Source organism: Petromyzon marinus, chromosome 72 (assembly GCF_048934315.1).
Source record: "Petromyzon marinus isolate PM22_M1 ecotype Great Lakes invasive population chromosome 72, UKy_Petmar_22M1.pri1.0, whole genome shotgun sequence".
Classification (NCBI taxonomy): domain Eukaryota; kingdom Metazoa; phylum Chordata; class Hyperoartia; order Petromyzontiformes; family Petromyzontidae; genus Petromyzon; species Petromyzon marinus.
In genome coordinates, this window is record NC_133738.1 from 309197 (window position 1) to 324196 (window position 15000).

The window sequence follows — 15000 nt, forward strand, 5'->3', positions numbered from 1 at the left end:
GCTACTCGCTACTAACAGCACTTGCCCCTGCAGCCTGCTAGAGGCTACACGGGGGATCTTTGTCTGTGTGTAGGTTCTGCTACTCGCTACTAACAGCACTTGCCCCTACAGCCTGCTAGAGGCTACACGGGGGAGCTTTGCCTGTGTGTAGGTGCTGCTGCTACTCGCTACTAACAGCACTTGCCCCCACAGCCTGCTAGAGGCTACACGGGGGATCTTTGTCTGTGTGTAGGTGCTGCTACTCGCTACTACTAATAGCACTTGCCCCTACAGCCCTGCTAGAGGCTACCTGGGGTAGCTTTGTCTGTGTGTGGTGTGTATAGTACATAGACACTGCTGCTGCTACTCGCTACTAACAGCACTTGCCCCTACAGCCTGCTAGAGGCTACACGGGGGAGCTTTGTCTGTGTGTAGGTGCTGCTACTCGCTACTACTAACAGCACTTGCCCCTACAGCCTGCTAGAGGCTACACGGGGGATCTTTGTTTGTGTGTAGGTGCTGCTGCTACTCGCTACTAACAGCACTTGCCCCTACAGCCTGCTAGAGGCTACCCGGGGGAGCTTTGTCTGTGTGCGGAGGCGCTGACCTTGAATGCGGGCGCGGGAGTGCGGTCCAGGTGAGGAGTGTCCGGCCCGTCAAGGCGGAACGGCGTCCCCTCCACCTCGCCCCAGGTAAGGAGAGGAGACTCGCTCACTCCTACACACACACACAGTGTACATACACAGTGACACACACATAGTGACACACACACACAGTGTACATACACAGTGACACACACAGTGACACACACACAGTGATATACACACACATAGTGATACACACACACAGTGTACATACACACAGTGACACACACACACACAGTGTACATACACACAGTGACACACACACACAGTGTACATACACAGTGACACACACACACACAATGACACACACACACACAGTGACACACACACAGTGACACACACACAGTGACACACACACAGTGATATACACACACATAGTGATACACACACAGTGTACATACACACAGTGACACACACACAGTGACACACACACACACAGTGACACACACACACACAGTGACACACACACACAGTGACACACACACAGTGACACACACACAGTGACACACACACAGTGATATACACACATATAGTGATACACACACACAGTGTACATACACACAGTGACACACACACAGTGACACACACACACACAGTGACACACACACACAGTGACACACACACACAGTGACACACACACAGTGACACACACACAGTGACACACACACACACACAGTGACACACAGTGTACACACACACACAGTGACACACACACAGTGACACACACACACAGTGACACACACAGTGACACACACACACACAGTGACACACACACAGTGACACACACACAGTGATACACACACACACACAATGACACACATAGTGACACACACAGTGTATAATACACACACAGTGACACACACAAACACAGTGTACACACACACAGTGACACACACACACACAGTGACACACACACAGTGACACACACACACACACACAGTGACACACACACACACAGTGACACACACACAGTGTACACACACACAGTGTACACACACACAGTGACACACACACAGTGACACACACAGTGACACACACACACAGTGACACAGTGTACACACACACACAGTGACACACACACACAGTGACACACACACACAGTGACACACACACACACAGTGACACACACACACAGTGACACACACACACACAGTGACACACACACACAGTGACACACACACACAGTGACACACACACACAGTGACACACACACACACAGTGACACACACACACAGTGACACACACACAGTGACACACACACACAGTGTACACACACACAGTGACACACACACACAGTGACACACACACACACAGTGACACACACACACAGTGACACACACACAGTGACACACACACACAGTGTACACACACACACAGTGTACACACACACAGTGACACACACACAGGTGAGGAGTGTCCGGCCCGTCAAGGCGGAACGGCGTCCCCTCCACCTCGCCCCAGGTAAGGAGAGGAGACTCGCTCACTCCTACACACACACACAGTGTACATACAGAGTGATACACACACACACAATGACACACACAGTGTACATACACACAGTGACACACACACAGTGTACATACACACAGTGACACACACAGTGTACATACACAGTGTGTAATACACACACAGTGTACATACACACACACAGTGACACACACACACAGTGTACACACACACAGTGACACACACACAGTGACACACACACACACACAGTGTACACACACACAGTGACACGCACAAACACACAGTGACACACACAGTGACACACACACAGTGACACACACACAGTGACACACACACACAGTGTACACACACAGTGGCACACACAGTGACACACACACACACAGTGATACACACAGTGACACACACACAGTGTACACAGTGACACACACACACAGTGACACACACACAGTGTACACACACAGTGACACACAGGTACACACACAGTGACACACACACAGGTACACACACAGTGAAACACACACAGTGTACATACACAGTGACACACACACACAGCGACACACAGTGACACACACACACACAATGACACACACAAACAGTGACACACACAGTGACACACACACACAGTGACACACACAGTGACACACACACAGTGACACACACAGTGACACACACACAGTGACACACACACAGTCACACACACACAGTGACACACACACACAATGACACACACACAGTGACATACACACAGTGACATACACACACAGTGACACACACACAGTGACACACACACACACAGTGACACACACACACACAGTGACATACACACACACAGTGACACACACACACAGTGACATACACACACACAGTGACACACACACACAGTGACACACACACAGTGACACACACACACACAGTGACACACACACACAGTGACACACACACAGTGACACACACACACAGTGACACACACACAGTGACACACACACACACAGTGACACACACACAGTGACACACAACAACAACAACAACCGCCATTCGCCACTAAGTGGCGGTGACGTCACCACGACGCTTGTGCCAGGCTATGTGCACCCTGAGGCCACGTGAAGTGTCGAACGCCCGCTGGCAGGAGGTCACGGGGCAGACCCAGGTGCCACGGGTCGACTGACTGAGATGACTGGCTGATGCACCACCTGTGCCCCCTACTGTGCCAACCTGCTGTGCTTTAGCCACCCGGCGCTCCGCTCGCTGTTGTGAGCGTCGCTCCTCCGCCCTCCGTTGTTGTTGGAGGGCGACTGCCTCCAACTGCCCAGTAGCATCCTTCACGAGCCTCCTCCACAGAGGCCGATCTTGACACCGCTGGTACCAGTCATCGGCAAGTCCACTCAGCTCCACGTCCTCCTGTACCACATCACTCCATCTCTTCTCTAGCCCGTGCCGCGCCCGCTTAGCCCCCTCAATCCGGCAAAACAAAAGCTGTTTCGGCATGCGGTGGCTGGGCATGCGGGCTACATGACCCAGCCATCGCAGCCTTGCCTGCCGGAGGAGCTCACCGATGGGACCCTGCCCAGATCTTTCAAGGATTTGTGAGCTCCTCACACAATCCAGTCTGGTTAAACCCAGGATGGATCGTAGGCAGGCCAGCCTAAATGTTTCCAACCGGCGAAGATGTTCCATTAGGGGGGTCCACGTTTCGCAAGCGTAGAGAAGGGAGGGAATGACCGTGGCCGAGAAGACCTGAAGCTTAGTGCGGAGCGACAGACCAGGTAGCTTCCACACAGCGTTGCGCAACCGATGAAAAGATATTGCCGCTCGACTGATTTGGAGTGAGACCTCTGCTGTTAAACTGGAGCCAGTCATAAGCACACTGCCCAGGTATGGGAAACTCTCCACTCTCTCCACAACTGCCCCATCACCGATTGGGAGTTGTGGGGGTGGAGTGTCCGATGGTACAAAATACCCAGGCAGGTGCTTAGTTTTGGTGGGGCTGATGGTAAGGCCCCACCTCTTAGTGGCACGCTCCAGTCTCAGCAGCAGCGTCTCCAACTCCTCCTCTGACTGAGCAGCTATTACCAAGTCATCAGCATACATAACGTGGTTGAGCAATAGGGAGCCATCCCTTGACCGCACCCGGGCATCGATTAGCCTCCCATTATATCTGTACCATATGGAGATTCCCCAGGTACAGCTATTGAAGGCTTCACGAACCACGTGGTCAAAATAGATGTTAAATAATGTGGGAGCCAGAGGACATCCCTGTCGCACCCCAAGGTGTACAGGAAATGGCTCTGACTCCCGGCCACGTAGTTTTACCCGGGCCCGCTCACCATCATGAAGGTCCTTAATGATCGTGAGCAGAGGGTCAGGTACTCCAAAAGCACGAAGAACGACCCAGAGCCCAGGCCTACTGATGGTGTCATAGGCCTTGACCAGGTCAATAAAGCAGAGATGTAGGTCTTGTTGGAATTCCCTACACCTCTGCTGTAGCAGACGGACAGAAAATATGGCATCTGTGCAGGACCGCCCTTTCCTGAAACCGCGTTGGGGCTCCGCAAGCCTCTCCTCAGCGTGCCTGGCAAGGCGATGCTGAATAATCCTTGCCAGGACCTTTCCCGGCACACTGAGGAGTGAGATGCCCCTGTAGTTGTTACAGTCTGTGCGGTCCCCCTTCTTAAAAAGGGGGACCACCAGGGCATCCTTCCAATCCTGCGGAACCCGTCCAGTGGTCCAGACTGTTGTTATGATGTCATATAGGGCAGTCTGTGCACAAACGCCACCCTCCCTCAGCATTTCGCTTGGGAGATCATCTCTGCCCGCTGCCTTTCCTGGTCTCAGACTCCGGATCGCCTTCAATACTTCCTCAGCAGATGGCACCTCAGCCAGCCACTCACAGGGGGTGACTTCATCCAATATTTGAGGCACCGCAGCCTCAGCAGGGTCATCCTCACTTTGTGCCACGATGTTTTCCTGGCTGAGGGATTTTCCCTCCCCCAGGACCTCACAGAAATGCTCAGCAAATCTGCAAACCTGTTCCTGGGGGTCGGAAATTGGATCACCGTTTTTTCCCCTAATGATGGTAATAGGTGTGGCGCTGCAGGTTACTTTTTTGATGGAGTTAAATAGAGATTTGTGATCACGGGCCACTGAGGCAGACTCCATCTCCTCAGCAACCCGCGACCACCACCCATCCTTGCAGCGCCTCACGGCTCTCCGAACCTCCGAGCGAAGGCTGCGGTAAGCCTCCTCATTCTCTGACGTGGGATTCTGTAGCCGATGACAGTGGGCCTGTCGCTTTTTCTCAACCATCGTGAACAGCTCCTCTGTCATCCAGGGTGTCTGGGGAGGTCTGGACCGCGTACCCAAAGCAGCCATTGCAGCTGCATGAGTCACAGTCCTAAACCTCGCCCATTTACCCTCGACATCAGGAGGAGTCGGGGACGATGCCAATCCCAGCCACAAGCGATGATGAAATTCTCGCTTGCAACTTTCATCAGATAACTGAGACCAGGCCACTTTAGGTTGGAATGGGGTCCTGGGTGTACACCCACCACCGGAGTGGAAGAATGGCAGGCGCATCTTACAGATGACTAGTCGATGGTCAGAGGGCAGATCAGCTCCACGGTAGGTCCTGGTGTCAAGGACATGGGCTCGCATTCGCTGGTCCGTCACTATGTAGTCCAGCAGATGTTCTTGCTTGGATCCGGCATGCATCCATGATGTTGTGTGGATGCGCCGATGCCGGAACAGCGTGTTGGTAATTACAAGCCCATGGGCTGCACAAAAATCTAGCAGCCTCCTACCGTTGTTATTGAGCTGATCTGGCCCATGCCCTCCAATCACTCCAGACCAGGTGCCAGTATCATGACCAACTCGGGCATTGAAGTCACCCAACATGATGACTCTATCCCGAGGGGCCACTTTAGCCAGCACCTGTGACAGGAGGTCATAGAAGGCATCTGACTCATCGGCTTTGCCTGCATCCCTCCACGGATATTCATCTTCGGTGGGGGCATAAGTAACCACGACCACCATTCCTCGCCTCCGGTTGATGGGAAGGCGAGCCCAAAGTAGCCTGGGGCTTACAGCTTCCCACACCTCACCGCCACGCTCCCACGCCCCCTTCATTCTTTTGTTCAAAAGAAGACCCACACCCTGTTGTTTGGCAGTCTGCTGCCCCGAGTAGAGGACTGTCCACCCCTCATGGTGGCAGGAGCCAGAGCCGGTCCACCGGACCTCCTGAATACCGCATAGATCCAGGCGGTACCGGTCCAGCTCCCGACAGAGGAGTGGCAGCCTCTCCTCTGCAGTGAGCGTTCGAACATTCCACGTGGCCAACCGTAGTGGCTTTTCGTTGTTTCTGGAGTAGCCCCGAGGGTAGGTATTCAATCTCCTGGCTCCACCAATTGGGGTTTGGCCAGGAGACGTCATAGACGCCTGGCCCCCCGGGGCCTCCGGCACAAGCTTAGTTGTTACATATTTCAGTTTAATTCGTAGTTTCGTGGTAATTAATTGAAGGTGGAGGGGTTACCGGCCCCTCGCACCCGTCCAGAGCCCCCGTTTAGCCCCTGTGGTGGACACATATGCCATGAGGGGAGGAGCCAATCAAAATTGGATCTCCCCCCACAGCGCTGTCCACGACAGAGTTGCCCGTCCGGCACACACACAGTGACACAAACACAGTCACACACACACAGTGTACACACACACACAGTGACACACACACAGTGACACACACACAGTGTACACACACACAGTGACACACACACAGTGACACACACACACAGTGACACACACACAGTGTACACACACACACAGTGACACACACACAGTCACACACACACACACAGGTAGTGATGATGGTGAAAGATATTGATGGTGATGTTAGTGATGTTGATGACGATGTTGATGACGACGTTGTTGATGATGTTGGCGATGATGACGATGTTGATGACGACGTTGATGACGATGTTGACGATGTTGATGACGACGTTGATGACGATGTTGGCGATGATGACGATGACGATGTTGATGACGACGTTGATGACGATGTTGACGATGACGATGTTGATGACGATGTTGACGATGACGATGTTGATGACGTTGATGACGATGTTGATGATGTTGACGATGTTGATGACGACGTTGATGACGATGTTGGCGATGATGACGTTGATGACGATGTTGATGACGACGTTGATGACGATGTTGACGATGACGATGTTGACGATGACGTTGATGATGATGACGTTGACGACGTTGATGATGATGATGACGTTGATGATGACGACGTTGTTGACGACGTTGATGATGACGATGACGACGTTGTTGATGATGACGTTGATGATGACGATGTTGATGACGATGTTGATGACGATGTTGACGACGATGTTGACGACGACGTTGATGATGATGACGACGACGATGACGACGTTGACGATGACGACGTTGACGATGACGACGACGATGACGTTGTTGATGATGACGTTGACGATGATGACGTTGTTGACGACGTTGATGATGACGATGACGACGTTGATGATGATGACGTTGACGATGACGATGTTGATGACGATGTTGACGTTGATGACGACGTCGTTGACGATGACGACGACGATGACGACGACGATGACGTCATTGACGACGACGACGATGACGACGTTGATGACGACGTTGACGCTGACGACGACCTCATCACCTGGAGCGGGCGATGGCGTGCCCACATATCCGTAGCCGTTCACCTGCGGTGACTCCTGGGTGATCTCGCGGCCGTCCACCCCGATCTTGCCCAGGCGGAACTACGCAGACAAAGGGGCCCGGGTAGCCTCTAGGCACCACCGCCAGGGGCAAGTGCTGTTGGCGGTGTAGCTACGGATGTTGCTCGGGGCAAGTGCTGTTGGCGGTGTAGCTAAGAATGTTGTTCGGGGCAAGTGCTGTTGGCGGTGTAGCTAGGAATGTTGTTCGGGGCAAGTGATGTTGGCGGTGTAGCTACGGATGTTGCTCGGGGCAAGTGCTGTTGGCGGTGTAGCTAGGAATGTTGCTCAGGGCAAGTGCTGTTGGCGGTGTAGCTACGGATGTTGCTCGGGGCAAGTGCTGTTGGTGGTGTAGCTAGGAATGTTGTTCGGGGCAAGTGCTGTTGGCGGTGTAGCTAGGAATATTGCTCGGGGCAAGTGCTGTTGGCGGTGTAGCTAGGAATGTTGCTCGGGGCAAGTGCTGTTGGCGGTGTAGCTAGGAATGTTGCTCGGGGCAAGTGCTGTTGGCGGTGTAGCTACGGATGTTGCTCGGGGCAAGTGCTGTTGGCGGTGTAGCTACGGATGTTGCTCGGGGCAAGTGCTGTTGGCGGTGTAGCTACGGATGTTGCTCGGGGCAAGTGCTGTTGGCGGAGTAGCTAGGAATGTTGCTCGGGGCAAGTGCTGTTGGCGGTGTAGCTAGGAATGTTGCCCGGGGCAAGTGCTGTTGGCGGTGTAGCTAGGAATGTTGCTCGGGGCAAGTGCTGTTGGCGGTGTAGCTACGAATGTTGCTCGGGGCAAGTGCTGTTGGCGGTGTAGCTACGGATGTTGCTCGGGGCAAGTGCTGTTGGCGGTGTAGCTACGGATGTTGCTCGGGGCAAGTGCTGTTGGCGGTGTAGCTAGGAATGTTGCCTGCAACTCTGGCTACACAGAGGAACACGGCCCTCTAGGCACGACCGCCAGGGGCAAGTGCTGTTGGCGGTGTAGCTAGGAATGTTGCTCGGGGCAAGTGCTGTTGGCGGTGTAGCTAGGAATGTTGCCCGGGGCAAGTGCTGTTGGCGGTGTAGCTAGGAATGTTGCTCGGGGCAAGTGCTGTTGGCGGTGTAGCTAGGAATGTTGCTCGGGGCAAGTGCTGTTGGCGGAGTAGCTAGGAATGTTGCCTGCAACTCTGGCTACACAGACGAACACGGCCCTCTAGGCACGACCGCCAGGGGCAAGTGCTGTTGGCGGTGTAGCTAGGAATGTTGCTCGGGGCAAGTGCTGTTGCCGGTGTAGCTAGGAATGTTGCCTGCAACTCTGGCTACACAGATGAACACGGCCATCTAGCAGGACCGCCAGGGGCAAGTGCTGTTGGCGGAGTAGCTACGGATGTTGCTCGGGGCAAGTGCTGTTGGCGGTGTAGCTAGGAATGTTGCTCGGGGCAAGTGCTGTTGGCGGTGTAGCTAGGAATGTTGCCCGGGGCAAGTGCTGTTGGCGGTGTAGCTAGGAATGTTGCTCGGGGCAAGTGCTGTTGGCGGTGTAGCTACGGATGTTGCTCGGGGCAAGTGCTGTTGGCGGAGTAGCTAGGAATGTTGCTCGGGGCAAGTGCTGTTGGCGGTGTAGCTAGGAATGTTGCTCGGGGCAAGTGCTGTTGGCGGTGTAGCTAGGAATGTTGCTCGGGGCAAGTGCTGTTGGCGGTGTAGCTAGGAATGTTGCTCGGGGCAAGTGCTGTTGGCGGTGTAGCTAGGAATGTTGCTCGGGGCAAGTGCTGTTGGCGGTGTAGCTAGGAATATTGCTTGGGGCAAGTGCTGTTGGCGGTGTAGCTAGGAATGTTGCTCGGGGCAAGTGCTGTTGCCGGTGTAGCTACGGATGTTGCTTGGGGCAAGTGCTGTTGGCGGTGTAGCTAGGAATGTTGCTCGGGGCAAGTGCTGTTGGCGGAGTAGCTAGGAATGTTGCTCGGGGCAAGTGCTGTTGGCGGTGTAGCTAGGAATGTTGCTCGGGGCAAGTGCTGTTGGCGGAGTAGCTAGGAATGTTGCTCGGGGCAAGTGCTGTTGGCGGTGTAGCTAGGAATGTTGCTCGGGGCAAGTGCTGTTGGCGGTGTAGCTATGAATGTTGCTCTGGGCAAGTGCTGTTGGCGGAGTAGCTAGGAATGTTGCTCGGGGCAAGTGCTGTTGGCGGTGTAGCTAGGAATGTTGCTCGGGGCAAGTGCTGTTGGCGGTGTAGCTAGGAATGTTGCTCGGGGCAAGTGCTGTTGGCGGTGTAGCTAGGAATGTTGCTCGGGGCAAGTGCTGTTGGCGGTGTAGCTACGAATGTTGCTTGGGGCAAGTGCTGTTGGCGGTGTAGCTATGAATGTTGCTCGGGGCAAGTGCTGTTGGCGGTGTAGCTAGGAATGTTGCCTGCAACTCTGGCTACACACAGAGGAGGTGGGTGGCTAGCAGCACCGCGCCCGGCCGCCTTTGTCTCCCCAGCGGCGATGTTTACTACACACACCAGGCCGGTTCAGATCATCGTCACAGGCGGTGTCGGCCGTGAGCGGGGATCGAACTCGGGTCGCCGGGGTTCGTAGCTCAGCGTAGCGCTAACCACTACACCCACCGCTCCACACTACACACACACACACACGTACACACACACTCACGTACACACACACACGTACACACACGTACACACACACGTATAACACACACGTACACGTACACACACACACGTACACACACACACATACACACACACACGTACACACACACACGTACACACACACACATACACACACGTACACACACTCACGTATACACACGCACACACACGCACGTACACACACACTCACGTACACACACACGCACGTACACACACACGCACGAACACGCACGTACACACACGCACGTACACACACGCACACACACTCACACACACGTACACACACACACACACGTACACACACGCACGTACACACACACACACACGTACACACACACGTACACACACACACGTACACACACGTACACACACACACGTACACACACGTACACACGTACACACACACACGTACACACACACACACGTACACACACACACACGTACACACACGTACACACGTACACACTCGCACGCTAACCTGTGCCTGGTAGGCGGCCGCCTGTTGCAGGCTGTTGCGGTTGAGGGCACGGCTGTAGGGGTTGCCGTGGAGACGGGTGTTCCTGTGTGCGATCTCCCGCGAGGGCTGTGTGTCCGAGTCCTGAACAGAGATCGCTACACACGGGGACACAGAGACACGGGGACACAGAGAGAGACACGGGGAGAGAGACAGAGAGAGACACGGGGACATAGAGAGAGACACGGGGAGAGAGACAGAGACAGAGAGACAGAGAGAGACACGGGGAGAGAGACAGAGAGAGACACGGGGAGACAGAGACACGGGGACACAGAGACACGGGGACAGAGACAGAGAGAGAGACACGGGGAGAGAGACAGAGACATGGGGAGAGAGACACGGGGACAGAGACAGAGACACGGGGAGAGAGACAGAGACACGGGGACACAGAGAGAGACACGGGGAGAGAGACACGGGGAGACAGAGAGAGACAGGGAGACAGAGAGAGACACGGGGAGAGAGACACGGGGACACAGAGACACGGGGAGACAGAGACACGGGGAGAGAGAGACACGGGGACACAGAGAGAGACAGAGAGACAGAGACACGGGGAGACAGAGAGAGACAGGGAGACAGAGAGAGGCACGGGGAGAGAGACAGAGAGAGACACGGGGACACAGAGACACGGGGAGACAGAGAGAGACAGGGAGACAGAGAGAGACACGGGGAGAGAGACAGAGAGAGACACGGGGAGACAGAGACACGGAGACACAGAGACACGGACACAGAGACACGGGGACAGAGACACGGAGACACAGAGACACGGACACAGAGACACGGGGAGACAGAAAGATACAGGGACACAGAGACACGGACACAGAGACACAGGGAGACAGAGACAGGGAGACAGAGAGAGACACGGGGCGAGAGACAGAGAGAGACACGGGGAGAGAGACACAGGGACACAGAGAGAGACACGGGGACACAGAGAGAGACACGGGGACACAGAGAGAGACACGGGGACACAGAGACACGGGGAGACAGAGACAGGGAGACAGAGAGAGACACGGGGAGAGAGACAGAGAGAGAGACACGGGGAGAGAGACACAGGGACATGGAGAGAGACACGGGGACACAGAGAGAGACACGGGGACACAGAGAGAGACACGGGGACACAGAGACACGGACACAGAGACACGGGGAAACAGAGAGAGACAGGGAGACAGAAGAGACACGGGGAGAGAGACAGAGACACGGGGAGAGAGACACGGGGACACAGAGAGACACAGGGAGACAGAGAGAGACACGGGGAGAGAGACAGAGAGAGACAGAGAGAGACACGGGGAGACAGAGACACGGGGACACAGAGGCACGGGGAGACAGAGAGAGACAGAGAGAGACACGGGGAGACAGAGAGAGACACGGGGAGACAGAGAGAGACACGGGGAGACAGAGAGAGACACGGGGAGACAGAGAGAGACACGGGGAGACAGAGACACGGGGAGACAGAGAGAGACACGGGGAGAGAGACACGGGGACACAGAGACACGGGGAGAGAGAGAGACACGGGGACACAGAGAGAGAAACGGGGAGACAGAGACACGGGGAGACAGAGAGAGACACGGGGAGAGACACGGGGACACAGAGACACGGGGAGAGAGAGAGACACGGGGACACAGAGAGAGAAACGGGGAGACAGAGACACGGGGAGACAGAGAGAGACACGGGGAGAGAGACACGGGGAGACAGAAACACGGGGACACAGAGAGAGACACGGGGAGACAGAAACACGGACACAGAGACACGGGGACACAGAGACACGGGGACACAGAGAGAGACACGGACACAGAGACACGGGGAGACAGAGACACGGGGAGACAGAGACACGGGGAGACAGAGACACGGACACAGAGATACGGGGACACAGAGAGAGACAGAGAGAGACAGAGAGACAGAGACACGGGGAGAGAGAGACACGGTGAGAGAGACACGGGGAGAGAAACACGGACACAGAGACACGGAGAGACAGAGACGCGGGGAGAGAGAGACACGGGGAGAGAGTGTATAGTGTAGTGTATAGTGTAGTGTATAGTAATATAGTGTATAGTAGTGTATAGTGTATAGTAGTGTAGTGTATAGTGAAGTGTATAGTGTAGTGTACAGTAGTGTAGTGTATAGTAGTGTATAGTAGTGTAGTGTATAGTAGTGTAGTGTATAGTGTATAGTAGTGTAGTGTATAGTGAAGTGTATAGTGTAGTGTACAGTAGTGTAGTGTATAGTAGTGTATAGTAGTGTAGTGTATAGTAGTGTAGTGTATAGTGTAGTGTATAGTAGTGTATAGTAGTGTAGTGTATAGTGTAGTGTATAGTAGTATAGTAGTGTAGTGTATAGTAGTATAGTAGTGTAGTGTATAGTAGTGTAGTGTATAGTGTAGTGTATAGTAGTGTATAGTAGTGTAGTGTATAGTGTAGTGTATAGTAGTATAGTAGTGTAGTGTATAGTAGTGTAGTGTATAGTAGTGTAGTGTATAGTGTAGTGTATAGTAGTATAGTAGTGTAGTGTATAGTAGTGTATAGTGTAGTGTATCGTAGTGTAGTGTATAGTAGTGTAGTGTATAGTAGTGTATAGTGTAGTGTATCGTAGTGTAGTGTATAGTGTAGTGTATAGTAATATAGTGTATAGTAGTGTAGTGTATAGTAGTGTATAGTAGTGTAGTGTATAGTAATAGTGTATAGTAGTGTAGTGTATAGTAGTGTAGTGTATAGTGTAATGTATAGTGCAGTGTACAGTAGTGTAGTGTATAGTAGTGTAGCGTATAGTGTAGTGTATAGTAGTGTAGTGTATAGTAATGTAGTGTATAGTAGTGTAGTGTATAGTAGTGTAGTGTATAGTGTAGTGTATAGTGTAGCGTAGTGTATAGTAGTGTAGTGTATAGTAGTGTAGTGTATAGTAGTGTAGTGTATAGTAGTGTAGTGTATAGTGTTGTGTATAGTGTAGTGTATAGTAGTGTAGTGTATAGTAGTGTAGTGTATAGTGTAGTGTATAGTGTAGCGTAGTGTATAGTAGTGTAGTGTATAGTAGTGTAGTGTATAGTAGTGTAGTGTATAGTAGTGTATAGTGTAGTGTATAGTAGTGTAGTGTATAGTGTAGTGTATAGTAGTGTAGTGTATAGTAGTGTAGTGTATAGTAGTGTAGTGTATAATGTAGTGTATAGTAGTGTAGTGTATATTAGTGTAGTGTATAGTAGTGTAGTGTATAGTGTAGTGTATAGTAGTGTAGTGTATAGTAGTGTAGTGTATAGTAGTGTAGTGTATAGTGTAGTGTATAGTAGTGTAGTGTATAGTAGTGTAGTGTATAGTAATATAGTGTAGTGTATAGTGTAGTGTATAGTAGTGTAGTGTATAGTAGTGTAGTGTATAGTGTAGTGTATAGTAGTTTAGTGTATAGTAATATAGTGTATAGTGTAGTGTACAGTAGTGTAGTATATAGTGTAGTGTATCGCATTGTAGTGAGCACAGTGCAGTTTCAGTGGCGCCTACCTTCTGGGTAGTACATGAGAGAGTTCTTAGCCGAGTACTCCCAGGTCTCCAGCCCGGCCTGGCTGGACTCGAGGGCCTGCGTCTCCACGCTGGGTAGCTGCAGGGCGCGGTCTCGCTTCTGCAAACAACACAAAAGGGGGGCCCCCCGGGGCCCCCCCCCAACGCCCCCAGACCCGTGTGTGGGGTTAACGGGCTGTTGAGGCTAGTGCCGTTAGCGAGTAGCGTCGCGTATGAAGGCCGGAACGGCACGCACACAACAACAACAACAACAGGCAAAGAGACACACACACAGAGACAGAGACACACACACAGAGACACACAGAGACAGAGACACACACACACAGAGACACACACACAGACACACACAGAGACACACACACAGAGACAGAGACACACACAGAGACACACACACACAGAGACACACACACACAGAGACACACACACACACAGACACACACAGAGACACACACACACACACAGAGACACACACACAGACACACACACACAGACACACAGAGACACACACACACAGACACACACACACAGACACACAGAGACAGAGAGACACACACATACAC

The 15000-nt window shown here is 52.7% G+C and overlaps 1 protein-coding gene across 1 annotated transcript in view; it reads right to left on the reverse strand.

Annotated features, from left to right (window-relative positions):
• LOC116958102 (ess-2 spliceosome associated protein) overlaps positions 1–15000 on the reverse strand; it is a 36509-nt gene that overhangs the window by 2372 nt on the left and 19137 nt on the right. The window contains exons 5-8 of the mRNA XM_076055626.1: positions 14423–14540; positions 10908–11041; positions 7783–7882; positions 587–2109 (exon numbers count right to left, since the gene is read on the reverse strand). Coding sequence (XP_075911741.1) covers positions 587–2109; positions 7783–7882; positions 10908–11041; positions 14423–14540 — 1875 coding nt within the window. The remainder of the gene's footprint in view (positions 1–586; positions 2110–7782; positions 7883–10907; positions 11042–14422; positions 14541–15000) is intronic.